General features: G+C 46.7%; 1 protein-coding gene across 2 annotated transcripts in view; it reads left to right on the top strand.

Moving 5' to 3' along the window:
• LOC144680060 (chondroitin sulfate glucuronyltransferase-like) overlaps window positions 1–23,239 on the top strand; it is a 111,851-nt gene that overhangs the window by 31,291 nt on the left and 57,321 nt on the right. Inside the window, exons 3-4 of one of the 2 annotated variants that reach the window (XR_013576478.1) lie at window positions 6,421–6,603; window positions 11,416–13,860. Coding sequence is in view for 1 of the 2 variants with exons in the window: in XM_078541192.1 (XP_078397318.1) it covers window positions 6,421–6,603; window positions 11,416–12,675 (1,443 nt within the window). In the remaining variant the exon portion in view is untranslated. Of the gene's footprint in view, window positions 1–6,420; window positions 6,604–11,415; window positions 20,030–23,239 lie in introns of those variants that run through there. The other variant, XM_078541192.1, reaches the window with a different exon arrangement.

The following is a 23,239-nucleotide window of genomic DNA, read 5'->3' as shown; positions in this document are numbered from 1 at the left end:
CACTCTGTCCATGCCCCTCATAATCTTGTACACCTCGATCAGGTCGCCCCTCAGTCTTCTCTGCTCCAACGGAAACAACCCAAGTCTATCCAACCTCTCTTCATAACTTAAATGTTTCATCCCAGGCAACATCCTGATGAATCTCCTCTGCACCCCCTCCAGTGCAATCACATCCTTCCTATAATGTGGCGACCAGAACTGCACACAGTACTCCAGCTGTGGCCTCACCAAGGTTCTATACAACTCCAATATGAGTTCCTTACTTTTGTAATCCATGCCTCGATTGATAAAGGCAAGTGTCCCATATGCCTTTTTCACCACCCCACTAACATGCCCCTCCGCCTTCAGAGATCTATGGACACACACGCCAAGGTCCCTTTGTTCCTCAGAACTTCCTAGTGTCATGCCGTTCATTGAATACTTCCTTGTCAAATTACTCCTTCCAAAGTGTATCACCTCATACTTTTCAGGGTTAAATTCCATCTGCCACTTATCTGCCCATTTGACCATCCCGTCTATATCTTCCTGTAGCCCAAGACACTCAACCTCACTGTTAACCACCCGGCCAATCTTTGTTCAAGAGCAGTTAGGGATGGGCAGCAAATGCTGGCCATTCTCTATAGTTACTTCTGTTGTGTAGGAAATGAGGCAGCATTTCTGTGCACAGCAAGCTCCCACAGACAGCCACTGACTTCCCCTACCCTGCACTGAGAAATTAATGGGCTGCACCAAGGCTCATAGCACAGGATATCACAGAGAGAGGGGGACAAAATGGTTCCAGGGATGAGGGACTTTGGTTACTTGGATAGATTGTAGGAGCTGGGACTGTTTTCCTTGGAGAAGGGAAGGCTGAGAGGAGATCTGATTGAGGCATTCAAAATCGTCAGGGGTCTGAACAGAGTAGATAGGGAGAAACTGCTTCCGCTTGTGAAAGGATCGAGAACGAGAGGGGACGGGTTTAAGGTAATTGGCAAAAGAAGCAATGCTGACATGAGAAGCTTTTTCATACAGTGTGTGGTTAGGGGGGGAATGCCATTTCAGAGGGAATTGGATTAATCTGAAAAAGAAGAGAAAAGAATTGCTCCTTAGGAGGGCCAGCACAGAGACAATGGGCCGAATAGCCTCCTGTGCTGCAACCGTTCTGATTCTGTGATGAGGCAAGGTAAACTGTGGACTAGTGGTTAGACAATGAAAACCTTGATTTTTGAATGTTTAAAGGTTTGAGGAGGAAGGTTAGGAGCGTGGTTATAAGAGTAAGATGGGGAGGCGTGGAGAGACAGTTTAAAAAATAGTCTGACAGCATTTCCAGTCTACTGGAACCCTGAGGGGCCCAATAACTATAAGCAGCTAAGGATAGAATTCTGCATTTATATAGTGCCATGTATGATTTCCAGATGCCCAAATGCACTTCACAGCCATTGGAGCACTCTTGAAGTGTAGCCACTATTGTAATGTAGGAAAGGAGGCCGTCAATTTGTGCACAGCAAGCTCCCATAAGCAGCCAGTGTGATAATGACCAGATAACCTGTTTTAGATATATTGGTTGAGGGGTAAATATTGGTCAAGATACCATGGAAAACGCTCCTGTTCTTCTTTGATTCCCTTGGTGGCGATGGTTGGCGCTGTGGTGGTCAGCTTTGTGTTAAACATTATCTACTGTGGCTCAGGAGCCCCACTTGGACATGGCAGCCTCTGCCGCATTTGCTGCAGAGGAGGACAGTAGGTTGAGAAGGTGCAGGATTCGCTGTTCTCTGCTTTTGTTGAGCCGTCTTCTCGGCCAGCTGAGCTCTTTGTTTCTGCTCACCTCCTTCCTTCCAGACAGTCAGCCTCCAGAGATCATGGCCGTCAGTAACTGTCTCCCAGTTGTCAGCGTCAATGCCCACCATCTTCATACCTGGCTCACAGGTGTCCTTGTAGCAGAGGTATGGATGCCCAGGAGGTGGTAACTCAGTGGCCTGTTCACCATACAGAAGATCTTGGGGTATATGGCCGTCATCCATCCAATGAATGTGGCCAAGCTGGTGCAGATGCTTCAGTTTAGCAATGAATATACACTGATGTAATTAGCAAGCCCCAGGATCTCTGGTTTGGTGATCTAGTCCTACCAAGAGATCTTGGTGATGCATCTGAGACAGCAAAGTTGGAAACCGTTCAGCCTTTATTCCTGCCTATCATATGTTGTCCAGGTATCACCACCAGTGGAGTGGGCTGAGGATGCAGGCTTGGTAGGCTTGCTTTTGATGTTCAGTCAGGTTTCTATTGCTTATTCTGAAAGAGGGGGTTACTTTCACAAAGCTTGTGGTGGTAGCAAAGCTGAGGTAGTCTCTGTCCGTTCTAATTTACCTTTCCCAGGCCATGACTTCCAAGGTAGGAGGGCCATGCCTCATGGTCCATGCCCACTCTTGCACTGAAATGCCCCAGTAGGTAAAGCTGTTCTGTCTTAGGGATTCTGCTGAAAGCAGGGTCAAGTTTACAGCACCAGTCTTTCATCTCGAGTGGAGCACAGCATCGGAGTATAGATAGTCATGATGCTAACTAGCCCTGTTTGAGTTGAGAGGTGGATGGAAAGAACACGTTCTGAACCATTTGTGGGGAGATCTATCATGGAGAGTAGTGAGTTCCCTACAGCAAAGCCTACACCTTGCTCGCACATTTCCTTTGAACTGTTCCGCTGCTAGATGAATGTGTAAAGCCTTTCTTTCAGTGATCCGCTCTCAGCAAGTTTGGTCTCTTGTCGGGAAACTATGTCAATGTTCAGTCTGTCAAGTCCCACGTTAATCATGGATGTCTTGTGCGTGTTATCGACCGGCTGCAAGTCATCTGATTGGTGCTGTAAGATTTTTGATACCTACGTTTTTATGACAATCTGGCAGATTTCCTGGTGGTTTTTTTCTCTTCCCTGGTGCCTGACCACAAATCGCCAGATTAATTCAATTCAGTTTCCCTTGCCATTCTTAAAATATTTGTCATTGGGATGTGGGTGGCACATTTTCCGACATTTTCTGCCCATCCTGCCCAACCAGCAGCATCCTTGGAATTTGCAATGAGTTGTCCACACCATCAAGAGAACGGAAATGCACAGCTTTACCACACTGTTGGTGATGTCTTCGCCTCCTGTTGTGTTTTGAAGCTTTTAAATATTTCAGGGTGGTTGTGCTGTGGAGGATTTTATTTTAATTGAAGGGTTGCACTGCCTGATCTGTAATTTTGTTGGTAATTTCCCAGATGCCTCAGAACTGAAACAGGAACCCAGAGCCTTTCAAGTTTGAAATGGGACTTTCTGATTAATGTTAAACACGGCCGCCCCATCTAGCCTACCACAGAATGGTGACTCAGAGCTGAAACAGATGGTTCCCTGTAAGAACCTTCAGGAAGAGATCATCACTCCGGCACTTTGTGACTTCACATCAGATTTCAGATAATGAAACAGTCTGTGCCCACTGGCAGCAAGACCTGGACAACATCCAGACTTGGGCTGATAGGTGGTAACATCTTGCCTTTATAATGGCACCCTTAGCACCATAGAATGTCCCGAGGTGCTTTGCAGGAGCGATTATCAAGCAGGATTTGACATGGAGGCACATGAGATGTTGGGGCTGGTGTCCAAAAGCTCAGTCAAAGAGGTAGGTTTTAAGGAGCTTCTTAAAGGAGTAAAGAGAGATGGAGAGGTTTAGGGAGGAAGTTCCAGGGGCTTAGGCCCTTGACAGCTGAAAGCACGGCCACCAATGGTGGAGCAAATAAAATCTCTCGATGTAATTCGATAGTTAAGAACAGAACCAAGTAAGGGAGGTTCAACCCTTCTAGACATATTGGAGGAAGAAGGGTGCCATATAAAGGCAAGTTGTTGTCACCTATCAGCCCAAGTCTGGATGTTGTACAGGTCTTGCTGCCACACCATCTTCAACTGTGTTGAAGACTGCTGATAAGTCAAGAAGAATGAGGCAGGGATATTTTACAACTGTCACAATGAATGTCACTTGTGACTTTGGTAAGTGCTGATTCGATACTGAGACAGGCCGGAAATCTGATTGGAGGGATCGGAGCATGGAATTGTGGGAAAAATGGGCCTGAATTTGGGAGGCCACAAAATGCTGAAGGAGTTTGGAGAGAAAAGGAAGGTTGGAGATGGGTGGCCATTTGCAAGGATGGAGGGGTCAAGAGTTGTTTTTTCGAGGTGACTGATCACTGTATACTTGAAAAGGGAATGACAGTACCTGAAACAGTACTGTTAACAATATCAGCTCACACGGGCGCTAGGAAGGCAAGTTGAGTCATCAACAGTTTGATCATAGTTTGAGATTTATACAGGGCGATGGAGAGAGAGCAGAGCAATGGGATTAGTTTGGAATTGATACAGGGTGATGGGGAGAGGGTGGGGCAGTGGGATTAGTTTGGAATTGATACAGGGTGATGGGGAGAGGGTGGGGCAGTGGGATTAGTTTGGAATTGATACAGAGTGATGGGGAGAGTGTGGGGCAGTGGGATTAGTTTGGAATTGATACAGGGTGATGGGGAGAGGGTGGGGCAGTGGGATTAGTTTGGAATTGATACAGGGTGATGGGGAGAGGGTGGGGCAGTGGGATTAGTTTGGAATTGATACAGGGTGATGGGGAGAGGGTGGGGCAGTGGGATTAGTTTGGAATTGATACAGAGTGATGGGGAGAGGGTGGGGCAGTGGGATTAGTTTGGAATTGATACAGGGTGATGGGGAGAGGGTGGGGCAGTGGGATTAGTTTGGAATTGATACAGGGTGATGGGGAGAGGGTGGGGCAGTGGGATTAGTTTGGATTTGATACAGGGTGATGGGGAGAGGGTGGGGCAGTGGGATTAGTTTGGAATTGATACAGGGTGATGGGGAGAGGGTGGGGCAGTGGGATTAGTTTGGAATTGATACAGGGTGATGGGGAGAGGGTGGGGCAGTGGGATTAGTTTGGAATTGATACAGGGCTATGGAGAGAGAGTGGAGCAGTGGGATTAGTTTGGGATCGATACTAGGCTATGGGGAGAGCGCGGGGTAGTGGAATTAGTTTGGGGATCGATACTGGGCTATGGGGAGAGAGTGGGGCAGTGGGATTAGTTTGGGGATTGATACAGGGCTATGGGGAGAGAGTGGGGCAGTGGGATTAGTTTGGGATCGATACTAGGCTATGGGGAGAGAGCGGGGCAGTGGAATTAGTTTGGGATCGATACTGGGCTATGGGGAGAGAGTGGGGCAGTGGGATTAGTTTGGGGATTGATACAGGGCTATGGGGAGAGAGTGGGGCAGTGGGATTCATTTGGGATTGATACAGGGCTATGGGGAGAGAGTGGGGCAGTGGGATTAGTTTGGGATTGATACAGGGCTATGGGGAGAGAGTGGGGCAGTGGGATTAGTTTGGGGATTGATACAGGGCTATGGGGAGAGTGGGGCAGTGGGATTCATTTGGGATTGATACAGGGCTATGGGGAGAGAGTGGGGCAGTGGGATTAGTTTGGGATTGATACAGGGCTATGGGGAGAGAGTGGGGCAGTGGGATTAGTTTGGGATTGATACAGGGCTATGGGGAGAGAGTGGGGCAGTGGGATTAGTTTGGGGATTGATACAGGGCTATGGGGAGAGTGGGGCAGTGGGATTCATTTGGGATTGATACAGGGCTATGGGGAGAGAGTGGGGCAGTAGATTAGTTTGGGAATTGATAGAGGGCTATCGGGAGAGAGTGGGGGCAGTGGGATTAGTTTGGGGATTGATAGAGGGTGATTGGGAGTGAGTGTGGCTGTAAAGTTAGTTTTGACTTTCTGTAGCAAAGTGCCAGCACAGACATTTTGAGACCAAATGGCCTCCTTTAAGCTTGAACGATTCAAGCCTTTTGAAGCTGTCACTAGAGTGTAACTAATTGTCTTTGATATTTCAGATTGGAATGTTCATTTGCAAGTTTGTCATATTTGGAAATAAGTTAATTCTCAGAAACCTAAAAGTTCCCAGATTGGGATTATTGACCTGGATAGCTCATTGGATCAAACACTGAGCTTGTACCTCTGGCCTCAGTGTTCAAATCCAATCCAGAGAAACGACGAAGGACCTTTCTGTCCACCTGTAACTACCTTTTGGGATATGGGCAATCTCAGTCCATTTGTTTGTGGGCTCATGGTTTGGCACCAGGTGTCACTGCTTCAGTTGTCTAATTTAGAGACATCGCAGAACAGCTGATGTGGGAAATGGGGGATAATGCTGGAAGCTTTGACAGTGTGTCTCTTTTTGTCAGCAGTACTCAATTTCTGCACTACCAGGAGACTAAATGGAAGAGCGTCTCACTGGTCCATTAAGTGCAGAGTGCTGAGGTGCAGCTGAGCAGAGCTTCACTCTGTGCTTGTTGCTGACACTGGGTGTCTGAAATGTTCTGTTTCCTTTACACTGATGTCTCAACATGCTTGTTGTTCCAGGATGTACGTTATCACTCCTTCCAACTCGGCAAGAACACAGACCCAGATAAAGAAGACAGCGGAGAGTTCAGAAGGGCCTTTGCCATTCATCTGGTATCAGACCCTATGCTCATGTACCGCCTTCATCGCCGTTTCAGTGAGATTGAGTTGGAAAGGACGTACCGGGAAATCAGACAGCTGCAGGTAACGTTGGCTTGGATCATTCTCCGAGGCCACTAGTTCACAGCGACTGTGAATAAATTCCGTTCTGTTTTTATTGCACAGGATTCCAGGGGTTTTTAAACAGGTGCTTTAAGAATTAGAGCCCTTCAATTCCATTTGCTTTACCACAAAATCCACAAGTCATTATTTATCCTGTCCTCTCGGGGGTCCCATTCCTGAGGTAGAGTTATTCAAGTGCCACCGTCCTCTATCATGTCTATTTGAAAGATCAGTCCCATTAGTCCCTCTGCCCTGTTCTATCCCCCATTATCCTACATAGTTCCCCTTTTCAAGTATTTATCCAATTTCCTTTTGAAAGTTACGAGTGTACGAATTAAGAGCAGGAGTAGGCCACTCAGCCCCTCACCCTGCTCCACCATTCAATAAGATCATGGCTGATCTGATTGTAACCTCAACCCCATGTTCGTGCCTACCCCTGATAACCTTTCACCCCATTTGTTCATCAAGAATCTATCTAGCTATGCCTTAGAAATATTCAAAGACTCTGCTTCCACTGCCTTTTGAGGAAGAGAGTTCCAAAGACACTCAGCCCTCTGAGAGAAAAAACCTCTCCTCATCTCTGTCTTAAATGGGCAACTCCTTGTTTTAAAACAGAATCACAGAATTTTAACAGCACAGAAGGAGGCCATTCAGCCCATCATGTCTGCACCAGCACTCCAATGAGCATTATGACCTAGTGCCATTGCCCTGCCTTTTCCCTGTACCCCCGCGCATTGTTTCTATTCAAATAATCATCTAATGTCCTCTTGAATGCCTCGATTGAATCTGCCCCGACCATACTTCCAGGCAGTGCATTACAGACTCAAACCACTCGTGTGAAAAAGCTTTCTCTTATGTCCCATTTGCTTCTTTAGCAAATCACTTTAAATCTGTGCCCTCTCATTCTTGATCCTTTTACGAGTGGGAACAGTTTCTCCCTATCTACTCTGTCCAGCCCCCTCATGATTTTGAACACCTCTATCAAGTCCCCTCTCAGCCTTCTCCTCTGCAAGGAAAACAGTCCCAACCTCTCCAATCTTTCCTCATAGCTAAAGTTTCTCATCCCTGGGACCATTCTTGTAAACCTCTTCTGCACTCTCTCCAATGTGTTCACATCCTTCCTATAATATGGTTCCCAGAACTGTACACAGTACTCCAGCTGAGGTCTAATGAAGGGCTTATATAAATTCAGCATAACCTCCCGGCTCTTGTACTCTATGCCACTATTAATAAAGCCCAGGATACTATATGCTATATTAACTGCTCTCTCCACCTGTCCTGCCACCTTCAATGATCTATGCACAGATACACCCAGGTCTTTCTGCTCCTGCACCCCCTTCAAAATTCCACCCCTTATTTTATATTGTCTGTCCATGCTCTTCCTACCAAGATGCATCACCTCACACTTCTCTGCATTGAATTTCATCTGCCACCTATCTGCCCACTCCACCAACTTGTCTATGTCCTTTTGAAATTCCACACTGTCCTCCTCACAGTTCACAACACTCCCAAGCTTCGTATCATCCGCAAACTTTGAAATTGTCCCCTGCACACCAAGATCCAGATCATTAATATATATTAGGAAAAGCAAGGGTCCCAATACTGACCCCTGGGGAACTCCACTACAAACCTTTCTCCAGCCCGAAAAATACCCATTGACCATTACTCTCTGCTTCCTATTTTTCAGCCAACTTTGTATCCACGTTGCTAATGTCCCTTTTATTCCCTGAGCAATAACTTTTCTCACACTAAAACATAAAATACTGGTAAAACTCAGCAAGTCTAATAGCATCTGTGGAGAGAGAAGGGTCATATGGACTTGAAACGTTAACTCTGTGTTTCTCTCCACAGATGCTGTTAGACCTGCTGAGTTTTTCCAGCATTTTTTGTTCTCGTTTCAGGTTTCCAGCATATGCAGACTTTTCTCACAAGTCTGTTGTGTGGCACTATGTCAAATGCCTTTTCAAAGTCCATGTACACCACATCAACAGCATTACCCTCATCGACCTTTTCTGTTACCTCTTCAAAAAACTCCAAGTTAGTTAAACACAATTTCCCCTTTAGAAATCCATGCTGGCTCTTCCTTATCAACCCATATTTTTCCATATGACTACTAATTCTATCCCGAATAATTGTCTCTAGAATCTAGCCCACCACTGAAGTTAAACTGACTGGTCTGTAATTGCTGGGTTTATCCTTACAACTTTTTTTGAACAAGGGTGTAATGTTTGCAATTCTCCAGCCTTCTGGCACCACTCCTGAGTCTAGGGAAGACAGAAAGATTATGGCCAGTGCTCCTGCAATTTCTACTCTCAATTCCTTCAGTATCCTTGGATGCATCTCACCTGGTCCTAGTGCCTTGTCAACTTTAAGTACCGACACTCTATTCAACACTTCCTCCTTATCAATTTTGAACCCTTCTAGTGACAGAGTTTCCTCGTCTGCCACCTTGGCCTTGGTAAAGACAGATGAAAAGTATTCATTTAATAACTCAGCCATGGCCCTTTCGTCCAAGTGTAAATCCCCTTTTAGGTCTCTAATCGGCCCTACTCTCCTTTTACTATTTATATGCCTATAGAAGACTTTGGGATTCCCCTTTGTGTTGTCTTTCAGTCTTTTCTCATAATTTTTCCTCTTCTCAAAGAAACAGTGACCCCTAGTTCTAGATTTTCCCACAAGAGGAAATATCCTCTCTACATCCACCCTGTCAAGACCCCTCAGGATCTTAAAGGTTTCAACTAAGTCACCTCTTACTCTTCTAAATTCCAGCGGATACAAGCCTAGCCTGACAAGCCTTTCCTCATAAGACAACCTGCCCATTCCTGGTATTAATCTAGTAAATCTCCTCTGAACTGCTTCTGACACATTTACATCTTCCTTTAAATAAGGATACCAGTACTGTACATAACACTCCTGATGTGGTCTCACCAGTGCCCTGTATAACTGAAGCCTAACCTCCCTACTTTTATATTCAATTCCCCTCTCAATAATTGATAACATTCTATTAGTTTTCCTAATTACCTGCTGTACCTGCATACTAACCTTTTGTGATTCATGCACTAGGACACCCAGATCCCTCTGAACCTCAGAGCTGTGCAATCTCTCACCATTTAGATAATAAGCTTCTCTTTTGTTCTTCCTGCCAAAATGGATAATTTCACATTTTGCCCACATTATACTCCATCTTCCAGATCTTTGCCCACTCACTTAACCTATCTATGTCACTTTGTAACCTCCTTACGTCCTCTTCACAATTTACTTTCCTACCTATTTTTGTGCCATCAGCAAGTTTAGTAACCATTCCTTCGGCCCCCTTCAACCATTTATATAAACTGTAAACAGTTGAGGCCCAGCACTGATCCCTATGACACACCACTTGTCACATCCTGCCAACCAGAAAAAGGCCATCTATGCCTACTCTCTGCTTCCTGTTAGCTGACCAATCTTCTATTCATGCCAATATGTTACCCCCTACACCATATTATTTCCATAATAACCTTTGATGTGGCACTTTATCAAATATCTTGTAGAAATCTAAGTACAGTACATCCACCGGTTCCCCTTTATCCACAGCACATGTGATTCCTTCAAAGAACTCCAATAAATTGGTTAAACATGGTTGCCTTTTTACAAAACCATGTTTTGGGGAGGCGATGGCATTGCAATATTGTCACTGGACTAGTAACCCAGAGACCCGGGGTAATGCTGTGGGGACCCAGGTTTGAATCTTGCCACAGCAGATGTGGAATTTGAATAATCTGGAATTAAAATTCTAATGATGACCATGAAACCATTGTCGATTGTTGTAAAAACCCATCTGGTTCACTAATGCCCTTTAGGGAAGGAAATCTGTCATTCTTACCTGGTCTGGCCTACATGTGATTCCAGACCCACAGCAATGTGGTTGACTCTGAAATGCCCTCTGAAATGGCCTAGCAAGACATTCAGTTGTACCTTCTCAAGAGCAACTAGGGATGGGCAATAACTGCTGGCCCAGCCAGCGAAGCCCACATCCCTTGAATGAATAAAAAAAATAACTGCCTGATTGCTTTGAAATTTTCTAAACAGTAGCCCTGCTCTAACATCTTTAATAATAGCTTCTAACATTTTCCCTATGGCAGATTTAAGCTAACTGGCCTATAGTTTCCTACTTTCTCACTCCCTCCCTTTTTGAATAAAGAAGTTACATTTGCTATTTTCCAATCTAATGGAAGCTTCCCCAAATCTAGAGAATTTTGGAAAATTAAAACCAGTGCATCAAATATCTCACCAGCCACTTCTTTCAAGACCTTAGGGTGAAGTCCACCCAGACCAGTTGTATCTGTTCCCTCTGCCCTTTCAGGCAGCACACCTCTCTGTAAAAGAATAACATTCTCCTCGTCTCTCCTGTTTTCCCACCAATGGCCTTAAATCTGTCAGCTCTGGTTACTGACCTGCCTGCCTGTGGAAACATTTCTCCCTGCCTACCCCATCCAAACCCTGAGCCTCTAAACTTTCTTATCTTCACACCGCTCTCCAAGATAGAAAGTGAATATTAACTCTGTACTGCCATGTTATTAATCAGCTTGCGAATCCTTCCACTACATCACCCAGCTCTCTAAGGGAAGAATGTAAAAAAAATACAAAAACGTCCTGGGCTTCAGTCACCAAAACCTCACTTCCTGATTTTGCTCTTCTGTTCTCCTTTTGTAACCTCGCTGACCTGCTTCACTGCCGCTCCTTAGTGACCCATTAGGGTTTCTCAAGAATTGAGATCCCTGAGTGCTAATCTCTTTCTCTTTGTGTGTGTTGCAGGTGGAGATTAAGAACCTGAGTAAACTGACACCAGAGGGGGAAGCGGGAGCTTCCTGGCCAATCGGCATCAACCCGCCATTCAAACCCAAGACCCGTTTTGAGGTTATAAACTGGGATTATTTCACAGAGGAGCAGATTTACTCGTGTGTGGAAGGAGCCCCAAAGTGCGAACTCCGCGGCATCAACAAGGCGGACATTAGTGACATCATAGAGACGGCGGTGCAGCAGCTGAATGAGAAATACCAGCCCACGCTGCGCTTCCGCAAGAGGCAGCTTCTCAATGGCTACCGGCGCTTTGACCCGACCCGGGGGATGGAGTACACGCTGGACCTGATGCTGGAGGCGCACACCCAGAAGGGCTACAGCCGGGCCATTGCAAAGCGGGTCAGCATGCTGCGGCCGCTCAGCAGCGTGGAGATCATCCCCATGCCTTACGTGACCGAGGCTACCCGGGTTCAGGTGATCCTCCCTCTGACCGTGCACGAGGAGGGCTATGTGGGCAATTTCCTGGAGGCCTACTCGATGAATGCCCTGGACGTCCATGATAACATGCTGCTGACTTTCCTCTTCATCTACGACCCCTTTGATGCACAGCGTGTGAGCCAGAACGATGTATTTGCGGGTGTCAAGTCAGCTATAGCTGAGATCGAGAAGCGGTACTCTGACGTGAAAATCCCGTGGATCAGCGTCAAGACAGATGCTCCTTCCCAGATTAAGATCATGGACATCATCTCTAAGAAGCACCCTGTAGACACTTTGTTTTTCATTGCCGGTGTCTGGACTGAGATCAATGGCGAGTTTCTCAACCGCTGCAGGATGAATACCATAAACAACTGGCAGGTCTTCTTCCCCATCCACTTCCAAGAGTATAACCCCGCCATCATCTACCGGGAGCAGCAGACCCCTTCTTCTGCTGAGTTCCTGAAGGATGGCCATTTCGACAGGCGAGTCTTCAGCGAGGCCTGCTTCTTCAACTCGGACTACATGGCGGCCCGGACCAAGATGGCCGCCGACATCCTGGACAACGACGAGATGCTAGAGAACATGGAGGTGTACGACGTGTTCATCAAGTACTCCAGCCTGCACGTCTTCCGGCCGGTGGAACCAGCCTTGGTGCAGAAGTACACCCACCGCACGTGCAACCCGCGGCTGAGCGAGGAGGTATACCACCGCTGTGTCCTCAGCAACCTGGAAGGACTGGCATCGCGCTCCCAGCTGGCCTTGGCTATGTTTGAGCAAGAGCAAGCCAACAGCACTTAGACTTGACATTGTTATGAGGGGTGTTACGGCACTGAACTGTACGCAGTATTTTATGTGATGTTGGGAACTGATAGTAGTTGTCAGTTAGGCGCAGCATTTAATATCTGGGATCTCCAATCAAATCCATCCCCCTTCACACAAAGAGTAGTGGGAATCTGGAACGCTCTCCCACCCACACAAATAAAGTGGGGTTCAACTGATCATTTCAAAACTAAGATTAATAGATTTTCCTGGGCAAGATTAATTAAGGCCTTTGGAACCAGGGCAGATAGATGGAGTTACCATAAAGATCAGCCATGATCCCACTGAACCGTCGAACAGGCTCCTAGCATGAAAATCTCTGCTGCCTGTAAAGATTTGGAAGTTCGGGCAGTTGCAATCCGGGAAGGTTTTTCCTTCTCCCACAATCTGCAGATTTTTATAACCCAAATTTAGCATGATCTCTCACTTTTTATCTTTTATCATTCCCTCAGGCGTGGTGATTATGCTGCATTAGGGTCTTTAGTTGTAGAAGCTTTAGTCAGTGTCTCAACAATGCTGAACTTGACATGACGTAGTCCACTCTCCAGTGCTAACATCTCTCAAGTCAGTGAACAAAAACATTTTTCAGAAAATAAGATGGGGATAATTGGATTCCAATTCCAGCTGACAGTTGACAGATTGCCTGCTGACACTCCCATTCAGCAAATTGACTGAGTTTAAGCAAAATGTTCAGCAAATATTTTATATTCAATAAGAGATTTGAAAAAGCACCTAACAGCTTGGGCTGACAAGTGGCAAGTAACACTCACACCACACAAGTGTCAGGCAATGATCATCTATAACAAGAGAGAATCCAGCCATCACCCCTTGACGTTCAATGGCATTCCCATCACTGAATCCCCCGCTATCAACATCCTGGGGGTTACCATTGACCAGAAACTGAACTGGACTAGCCATATAAATACTGTGGCTACAAGACCAGCTCAGAGGCTAAGAATCCTGTGGCAAGAAACTCATCTCCTGGCTCCCCAAAGCCTGTCCACCATCTACAAGGCACAAGTCAGGAGTGTGATGGAATACTCCCCACTTGTCTGGATGAGTGCAGCTCCCACAACATTCAACAGAGTGGACAAAGCAGGCCACTTAATTGGCACCACATCCACAAACATTCACTCCCTCCACCACCAATGCACAGTAGCAGCAGTGTGTATCATCTACAAGATGCACTGCAGGAATTCACCAAGGCTCCTTCAGCACCTTCCAAACCCATGACCACTACCATCTAGAAGGACAAGGGCAGCAGATCGATGGGAACACCACCACCTGGAAGTTCCCCTCCAAGTCACTCACCATCCTGACTTGGAAATATATCACCGTTCCTTCACTGTCACTGGGTCAAAATCCTAGAACTCCCTCCCTAACAGCACTGTGGGTGTACCTACACTACATGGACTGCAGTGGTTCAAGAAGGCAGCTCACCACCACCTTCTCAAGGACAACTAGGGATGGGCAATAAATGCTGGCCCAGCCAGCGAAGCTCACATCCTGTAAATGAGCAAAAAAAAAAAATAACGGCCATTTAGCCCATCCAACCCTCTCCTCCCCCATACTCAGTCCACCCTATCCTGTCATGGACACTATCCACTCATTTCATTTCCGTAGGAAAAGTTCTGCAGAAACATTGTGCTTTTAAATCAAGCAAGACCCTGGGATTTTCATCCATCCCCACATCTCCCCTCTTCTACCATATGTTCAGTGTCATTTCTGAACTGAATCTAGGTTTGATGTTCGATGTGTTAATGACTCCCTTGCTGGTTTGTTTGACCAGGGAATCGATAGCAGATGCTGCAGTCATTAATCCTGATCCAGTGATCCTGATGGGAATTGCTCAGGTGTTGATGTTGGAACCATAGACTGAAATAGCACAGAAGGCCGTTCGACTCCTCATGCCCATTCCAGCTCTTTGAAAGGTCTATCCAATTAGTCCCACGTTCCTTGCTCTTTCCCCATAGCCTTGCAAATTTCTCCTTTTCATGTAGTTCTCCTATTCCCTTTGGAAAGTTATTGAATCTGCTTCCACCATCCTTTTAGGCAGTGCATTCCAGGTCAACTAGAGATCCTCTCTTCATAGGAAGCAATTTCTCCTTATTTACTCTATCCAAATCCTTCATGATTTTGACCACCCCTATTAAATCTCCTCTTAACCTCTGGTCACTCATCCCTTGCTGAAGTCCCTCATCCCTTGTTCGATTCTGGTAAATCTCTTCAAGGCCTTGACTTCCTTCAAAAAGCTGCTGCCTAGAATTGGCTGTAATCCCCTGGCTGAGGGCTTTCATTGACATATAAAGGTTTAACATGAATCCTTTGCAGAGTTTGGCTGCCCCTCCTGCCCTCCTAATAGAGCCAAGCTTTCTTGTAGAGCAGGGGATAGCGTTTTCAGGAGAGAGTTGGAAAACCGTCAATGAGTTGAGGAACGTTAGCACTGGCGAGTGAAGCATCTTCCTACATGAGGCACCTACACCAGTGCGGAGTATTCCCTGTTAGGTGGAGTAGATAGAATTTTACTACACAGAAACAGGCCTTTTGACCCAACAACGTAAGTATGTACCACGCAACGGTTTCTATCCTCTGGCCTTTCATGTGGGATTTCCAGTACATTTTGTTTTGGCCACTGGGAACATGGCTGAGACTGCCCGAGCTTCAAGCAGTAGGTGAGCACTCTCACCTCCACTGCCTGGACTGGATTCTAGTCCATTTCTTGAGGTGAAAGGCCTCGTGTCTCACTTCCTGCACTTAGCCAGTCCTTGCATAATAGATTTCTTGGACCATGGCATTGAAACCTTGGCGTGGGCCCCTGTTGCAATAAGAAATGCATTTTAACGGTTCTGTTTTGAGTGAGGTGCCCATTAGTTTTATTCCTTTCTGTTAATTGGTTCAGGTGCCAGGAGAGCTGCAGCCCAATGGAGAACCATGGCTGAAGGGACCTCTGCTGCCTGCTCTTGCCTGTTGTGTGTCCCCCCAATCTGGAAGGGCCTAGGGTCAACTCCTGGCACTATCCTCAGTCCCGATGAGCCCCAGTCAGGGCCTTGACTGAGTTACTGTGACTGCCATTGGCTTCCCAGGTCAGAGAGCTGAGAATCAAACAGGCTTCCCGGTCCTGATCATTCTGGATGCACAATACAGTCATGTGCAGTCATCTGTACACGTGTGTGTGTGTGTGTGTGTGTGTGTATGTGTGTATACAGATGTTCAATAAGGACAGCATTGAGCTTGGCTGTTATTCAGCATGCAAATATCAACACATAGTCATCTAGTCTTGCACGTAAATAATTGCCGCCCCCATGAGCTGTTGGCATCTGCTGGGCCCCTGGAACCATAACTCTCAAGTTCCCTTCAGGAGGGATGGGAGACGATAAACAGAAGATTGGTGGGAGGGGAAGACTGAAGACTGTGGATCAGCTTTGGCCTTCAGCTTTGTCTTATTTTGAGTATGTAATGATCAGTAACTAGATTCTGTCTTGGATTTGATTTGCACCTTGCTTCCCAGTGTTGTCGCTAGGTTAATGCAGCCTGTTGGTGCTGGTATTGTATTGGGAGATTCTCCGTCCAGTTATATGCACTTTCATGTGCCGTTCATCATTTCAAATGATTCCCATGGTTCCTACCCAAGCATTATACACGCTGCTTCCCAGACCCGATCCAAATCTGGAAGGGCAGAAGCTATAACTTTCCTACTGGATGTCTTTCATAGTTTCAGTGAACATCCAACCAAATCTCCTCGCCGTTCAGCATTACACTTTAAACGTCAGCCGCAGCGCAGTTGGCAGCTCTCTCGCCTCTGACTCGCGCTGTCGTCAGTGTGAGGTCCCACTCCAGAGACTCGAGCCCATCGCCTAGGCTGACACCTGCAGTGCAGTACCGAGGGAGTGCCGCACTGTCAGAGCTGCAGTCTTTCAAGCTGAGAGGTTAAACCGAGGCCCCGCCTGCCTTCTCGGCTGGCCGGTAAAGATCCCGTGGCACTTTTGTTTTTAAAAGAAAAAGAAGTGGTGCAGGGAATCTTGACGCCCTCGTCAACTTTTATCCCTCAGCCAACACCAGTTTTGCTGGTCACTCATCTCACTGCTGTTTTGGAAAGGTGTGTGCTCATGCAAACAGCTTGCTACCCACGCCCACTTAACGGTCGCTTAGAAGGAATTCTAATTTTGTGAAACGCTTTGGGAAGCTCTTCCTGCTCTCCCAGTGGCAACACTGCTTCCTGTAAACAACGTATTGCACTTGTGTCAGAATGACTGGTTCCCTTCAGTAAAGGACATTGTTTAGGGCCATCCATGGGCCCTGTCTGACATCTCGTCTTAAAAGCTGTAACTTTATGTTGTAACTGTTCCAAACGCTGTGCTACCACTTTCGAACAATGACATGGCATTATAAGTTGTTACTGTTTTGCTGAATGGAAAGAGGGCGCCTCTTGCAAATATTCTTAGTTCGTTTAGATGGCGGTGAAAATGAGCAGACTGTTAATAATTCTCGCCTGAAACTCGTTCCCCTGGCACCCTCTCTCTCGCAGCTCCACTCCACTTGAAAGACAGCAACTGCAATTTGTATTTACATAAAATGCCCCAAAACCCTTCACTGAGGCTTTAAGGAACAAAGTATAGCTCACTTCCCAAGGGTAACACTGGCTGACTCATGGTACTGAGAATAAATCTTGCATCAACAATGATGAGCACAGATGAGATCAGAGAAGTATATTCTATGATGATAAAATATAAGGTGATATTAGGGCAGATGTCCAAAAGCTTGGTCAATGAGGTAGGTTTCAAGGAATGTCTTAAACCAGGAGAGCCGGGGTAGAGCGATGGAGAGGTTTAGGGAGGAAGTTTCCGAGCTGCTGAAACAGGGCCTGCCCGTGATGGAGCGATTATAACTGTGGTTGTACGAGAGGCCGGAATTAGAGGAGAGCAGAGACCTCGGAAGGTTGTGAGATTCTGGAGATAGGGAGGGGCGGGGCCAGGAGGGGTTTGAAAACAAGGATGAGATTTTAAAAATGGAGGCATTGCTTGACCAGCGGCCAGTGTAGGTCAGCAAGCACGGGCCTGATAGAGGAATGGCACTTGGTGTCAGTTAGGACATGGTAGCAGAGTTCTTGACCCCAAGCTTAGGGAGGGTAGCATATGGGAATCCGGCCAGGAGTTGGTTAGAATAATCGAGTGTAGGGGTCACAAAGGCACAGGGGTGTAGTGCTGCCGGAGCACCACAGAGCATCACTCCGGCACCCCCCATTTACTGCCGGAATGTAAGCTCTCCTCTGCTGATTGGCCATCCGTTTGGCTGCCCCTTATCCGGTTGTGATGGCGGCAGTGGCTGGAGGTCCGGCTGGCTCTGTCCGAGCGGTGAGGCGGAGATCCAGGAGGGTGGCCTGGACCCTGGGCTATTCCGGCTGCTGCTGCTGCTCCAAAACCTGGATCTGGGGGCTGGCCTGCAGCGGCTGCTACCTGAGCTGTGCAGCCTGAGCCAGCTCTGGAGCATGGTGTTCAGGTCAAACCGGCAGGCAGGCCGGCCTCCCTGCTGTGCTGGGTCATCTGCAGGCCCTGTGGATCCTCCATGTCGAGTGATTTCTCCCTGCATTGTTTGTGGGGGCACAAGGGCAAGTTTGGCCACAAGTTCCTGGAGTTTGAAATCCAGCCGGACAGTAAGATTTGACTGGAGTGTCCAGAGCTTGCAGTGTGGCTGTGAATCCGGAGGTTGAGGTGGCAGAGTGAAGGCTGGGTCCAGTGTCCAGGGCATCACACTGCTGCTGTCGAATGTCTGAGTCAACAGCAGTAACCCTCCTCTACTGCTCCCTGACTGTAAAAACAATACAAACCCTACTGCTCCTTGCACACAGCTTTCTCATAAACAGGCATTTCAGGCTCTTTGAAACTCAGGCTCCTCTATCCCCAAATACGCTGCTGTGTTTGCTACTGAACATTAACTCCTTGGCTGTGATGGCCTGATGATTTGAAACACAGAATCACAATCACAGTGCAGAAGAGGCCCTTCGGCCCATCGAGTCTGCACCGACACGTGAGAAACACCTGACCTACCTACCTAATCCCATTTACCAGCACTTGGCCCATAGCCTTGAATGTTATGACGTGCCAAGTGCTCATCCAGGTACTTTTTAAAGGATGTGAGGCAACCCGCCTCCACCACCCTCCCAGGCAGTGCATTCCAGACCGTCACCACCCTCTGGGTTAAAAAGTTTTTCCCCTCATCCCCCCCTAAACCTCCTGCCCCTCACCTTGAACTTATGCCCCCTTGTGAGTGACCCTTCAACGAAGGGGAGCAGCTGCTCTCTATCCACCCTGTCCATGCCCCTCATAATCTTGTACACCTCGATCAGGTCGCCCCTCAGTCTTCTCTGCTCCAACAAAAACAACCCAGTAGTGTTTGTATTCCTTGCTGGCAGCTTTGCGTGGTTTTTACAGCACAGAAACAGGCCATTTGGCCCACCTCATCTAGGTTGGTGTTTATGTTCCATACAAGCCTCCGCCCACCCTTCTTGATCGCACTATCAAGGTAACCTTCAGCTTCTTTCTTTCTCATGTGTTTATCAAGTTCCTTGAATGTATCTATACTAGAATCATAGAATTGTTACAGAACAGAAGGAGGCCATTCAGCTCATTGCATTTGTGCCAGTTCTCTGCAACAGCAGCTCAGCTCATCCCACTCCTCGACCTTTTCCCTGTAGTCCTGTAAAGTGTTTTCTCTTCAGATAATTATCCAGTTTCCTTTTGAAAACCACAATTTAATGTCTCCTCCACACGCTCAGGCAGTGCATTCCAGATCCAAACCACTTGTTGCATAAAGACGTTTTTCCTCTTGTTGCCTCTGCTTTTTTTGTTAATCACCTTGGGGTTCTCGCCCTTCTGCCGATGGGAACAGTTCCTCCCCTTGTGATTTCGAACGCGTCCACCGAAGCTCCTCTCAACCTGCTCTGCTCCTCGAGGAGAACAGCCCCAGCTTTGCCAATCAGTCCACATAACTGAAGTGTCTCATCCTCGGAACCATTTGTGTAAATCTTTCCTGCACCCTTTCTAGAACCTTCACATCCTTCCTGCTGAAGCTGAACCCGTGTTTTATGAAGGTTCATAACTTAGTTGCTTTCTTACTCTGTGCTCTATTTATAAAACCCAGGATTCAATATAATTTATTAACTGCTTTCTCAACCTGCCCTGCCACCTTCAATGATTTATGCAAGCACACATGTAGGTCTCTCTGCTCCTCCATTCCCTTTAGAATTTTACCCTTTATTTTATGTCATCTCTCCTCATACTTCTGATCAAAATGTATCACTTAACATTTCTCGATATTAAGTTTCATCTGCCACGTGTCTGTCCGTTCTACCAGCCTGTCACTCCTCTTGAAGTCTATCACTACCCTCCTCACAGTTCACAATACTTTCAAGTCTTGCATCACCTTCAAGTTTTAAAATTGTGCCCTGTATACCCAGGCCTAGTCTATTAATATAAATCAAGAAAAGCAGTGGCCCCTCCAGATACCATCCCCCAGTCAGAAATAAGTAAAGTTTTCTGTAATTCAGGTCTTTAATAGGCTTGAATTAAATAATTAAACTGTTGCGTAATGAAATTCTAGCTATGCTAAAGACTAATGATTCAAAATACCACACATGGTTTGAAATAAAATGTCTACAGGCAGGAACATTTTTCACATAGCTTTACTGATGTTTGGGGACTCAAATGATCAATACATGGGAAAACAACGTAACAGTAAATTTCAAATTATATGGCACATTTTCTTAGAGCCCCACCTCAAAACCTGACATGATATCCCTGGAAAGGCATGGATGATGGTTACAGTAGCTGAAGGACTGAGGGAGGGGCCGGCATGCGTGATGTTATGATGGTGGTATTGGCAGCCTTAGCAATGGCACGGATGTGTTTGGAAGCTCGCTATGGGGTCAAGTAGCTTCCTTTGTTATTTGACTCAGTGTCATAGTGCTTTAGTCGTTATCTTCAAGGAGATGATGCTGCTGAAAAGCTGGTGGCCTGATGTTTCCGCTTGTGGGAGAGACTGTAACTAGGGGATACAGATTAAAAATAAGGGGTCTCCCATTTAAGATGGAGATGAGAAGAATTTTTTTCTCTCTGAGGGTCGTGAATCCGTGGAACTCTCTTTCCCAGAGATTATGGAGGCAATGTCATTGAATGTTTTTAAGGCAGGGGTAGATAGATTCTTGACTAACAAGGGACTCGAAGGTTATCGGGGGTAGGCTGAATATGGAGTCGAGGCCACAATCAGATCAGCCATGATCTTATTGAGCAGAGGAGCAGGCTCAAGGGGCCGAATGGATTACTACTACTCCTAATTCATGTGTATTATTCATTCATGGGATGTGGTGTTGCTGACTAGGCCAACATTTATAGCCCATCCCTAATAATACTTGAGAAGGTTGTGGTGAGCTGCTGCCTTGAACCGCTGCAGTTCATGTATGTACCAGCATTCGGCACCCCTGAGACAGCGAGTAGAGGCCATGTCCTTGTGGGCCCTCTGTGGTACACCAATATAGTTCCATCATGTGCCAATGTTTAGATCTAGGGTGCATCCATGTGTTTTAAGTCTATCAGCTTGTTGGAAGATTGAGTTTGTGATGGTGAGGTCAAACTAGCTGCACTTAAACTGGTCATTGGAGTTGAGTCTACCAATGCTGTGGTGTCCCAGTACTCTCCTCCATGTATTGCAGTCTGTACCAACACTGGAATTGAAACCATCAAGGATGATGAGTTTGTCCTGGTGTAGACTCTTCTGATGACCCTTTGACCATGTGTGTGTCTGTATGTCAGTCATTGTTGGTGCTGATAAGTGTTGCATTGGGAGTGAGTCAAGCTTACAAACCAATCCACATCAAATGGCAACACCCACACCGGACTGTCGAGGCTGATCGTTTGACTTGCTAATCCAGTAGAATGTCCAACTTGCACCTGCTGCCTCAAGATGAGACTCCTCTGCAAACCTGTTCTACTTCGAGTGACTGTATTGTACCTGCCCAGCGTTCTGGCTATGAGGGCTGCTCTCTGCTCTGTCTTGGATTATTGTCCAGAAGTGTTGTGACATCTCATGAGCTGAGTGTCATTTCATAGTTAGTTGCCCTTTGACTTTGGTTTTCTTTATGGTTCAACCGCAGTGATTTGGTGAGCAGCCAGGAGCGGTGACCTGACAGACACAGGGAGGGCAGGCTCTGCTCAGGCTTCCTTTTCTTCCCCTTTCCTGGATTGGAGAGAAAAACATCTGCTCCGTCACCTTAGGAGGTTACAAACCTTACATCTGCCCTGATCTGTGGAGGGCGACCATCACCCTGAGGCTGCTTGTGTGCAGGCTTGTGACTGGAGACTGTAACACCCTCTACCTGTCCCTGCCTCCATTTCCCCATCGCCGTAGGGCTTGGTAGATCTGATATGTTGGTTGATTTGATTTGCTGAGCGACCTGCACATTGAGTTTAAGTGGGTGAGGTTTGTGTAGAGCTGCTCCCACACGCTCATCTGAGGCAGCTAATGCCTCGCAGCTGCAACATGTGTCACAAGCAGCTGAAAGGATGTAGGTTTAATTTTGGAGCCGCCCTTCTAGATGAGGTGCAAACAAACTGACAGCCTCATCTGTGCTTTTCACATGGCAGTCCAGTCCATTGGCACAGCCGACAAAGACTTCGTTATTTAACCCATAGCTGGGCATTTAAACTCAGAGATTTCTTTCTCCTAGGTTGACTGCCAACCAAGGCTGATGAGCCCCACATGCCTGGCGCGCCAGACCACAGGTCTAAACAAGTTGGCACATGAAGCCAGGCAGTAGGAATTTGATTAGGAGAAGCCAAGATGCTGACCTGTTGGGACTTCTTTGTGGATGAAGAGCATCTGGGCTCTCTTCACTTTCTCGGACCTTCCAAACCCTTTGACCCAAAGTTTAGCTCGTTAATGTAGCTCAAAAAAAGGCCGTGATCCTAACGCTGCTGTAATGAAGTCTGGAGCCCAGTGGCTCTGGTGCAACCATAGTCAACATGGGGATTGGCCTGCTATGAGATCCATGGAGAGGAGTTTAACAGAATAGTGGGGAAAGGAGGAGTTGTATTTGTAGTCGGACTTGTCTCTGAAGCAGGTGGTTGTGGATTTAAGAGTGCTGTCCACTGAGTCACAGCCGGTTAGTCAGGGTTGGAAGTTAAATCAGTGACACCTCAAGGAGACAAATCACAAGGAGCTGATGGTTTACATCGAAGGATCCCGAGAGAAGTTCAGGAAGAAATAGTAGATGTTCCCGACTATAATTTCCCAAATTTCTGGGCTAAGAAAATGTCTGTGAACTGGAGGGTGACACACAAAAAAAATATGCAAGAATAAGCCAGGAACTTATAGACTGGATTAATCTTACTGTATAATATGGGGCAGTTAGTAAGGACTCGGAGAATCGTGAATGAATCAGGGCCAGTCAACAGAGATTTCTAAAAGGCAGCTCATGCTTGACTGACTAGAATTTGTTGAGGGGGTAAATAAAGAAAATGCAATGGTTTGTTTGTATTTTCAAAAGCAATTG

The sequence above is a fragment of the Cetorhinus maximus genome, chromosome 4 (genome assembly GCF_964194155.1).
Source record: "Cetorhinus maximus chromosome 4, sCetMax3.hap1.1, whole genome shotgun sequence".
Classification (NCBI taxonomy): Eukaryota; Metazoa; Chordata; class Chondrichthyes; order Lamniformes; family Cetorhinidae; genus Cetorhinus; species Cetorhinus maximus.
This window is presented reverse-complemented; position numbering and strand designations above follow the sequence as displayed.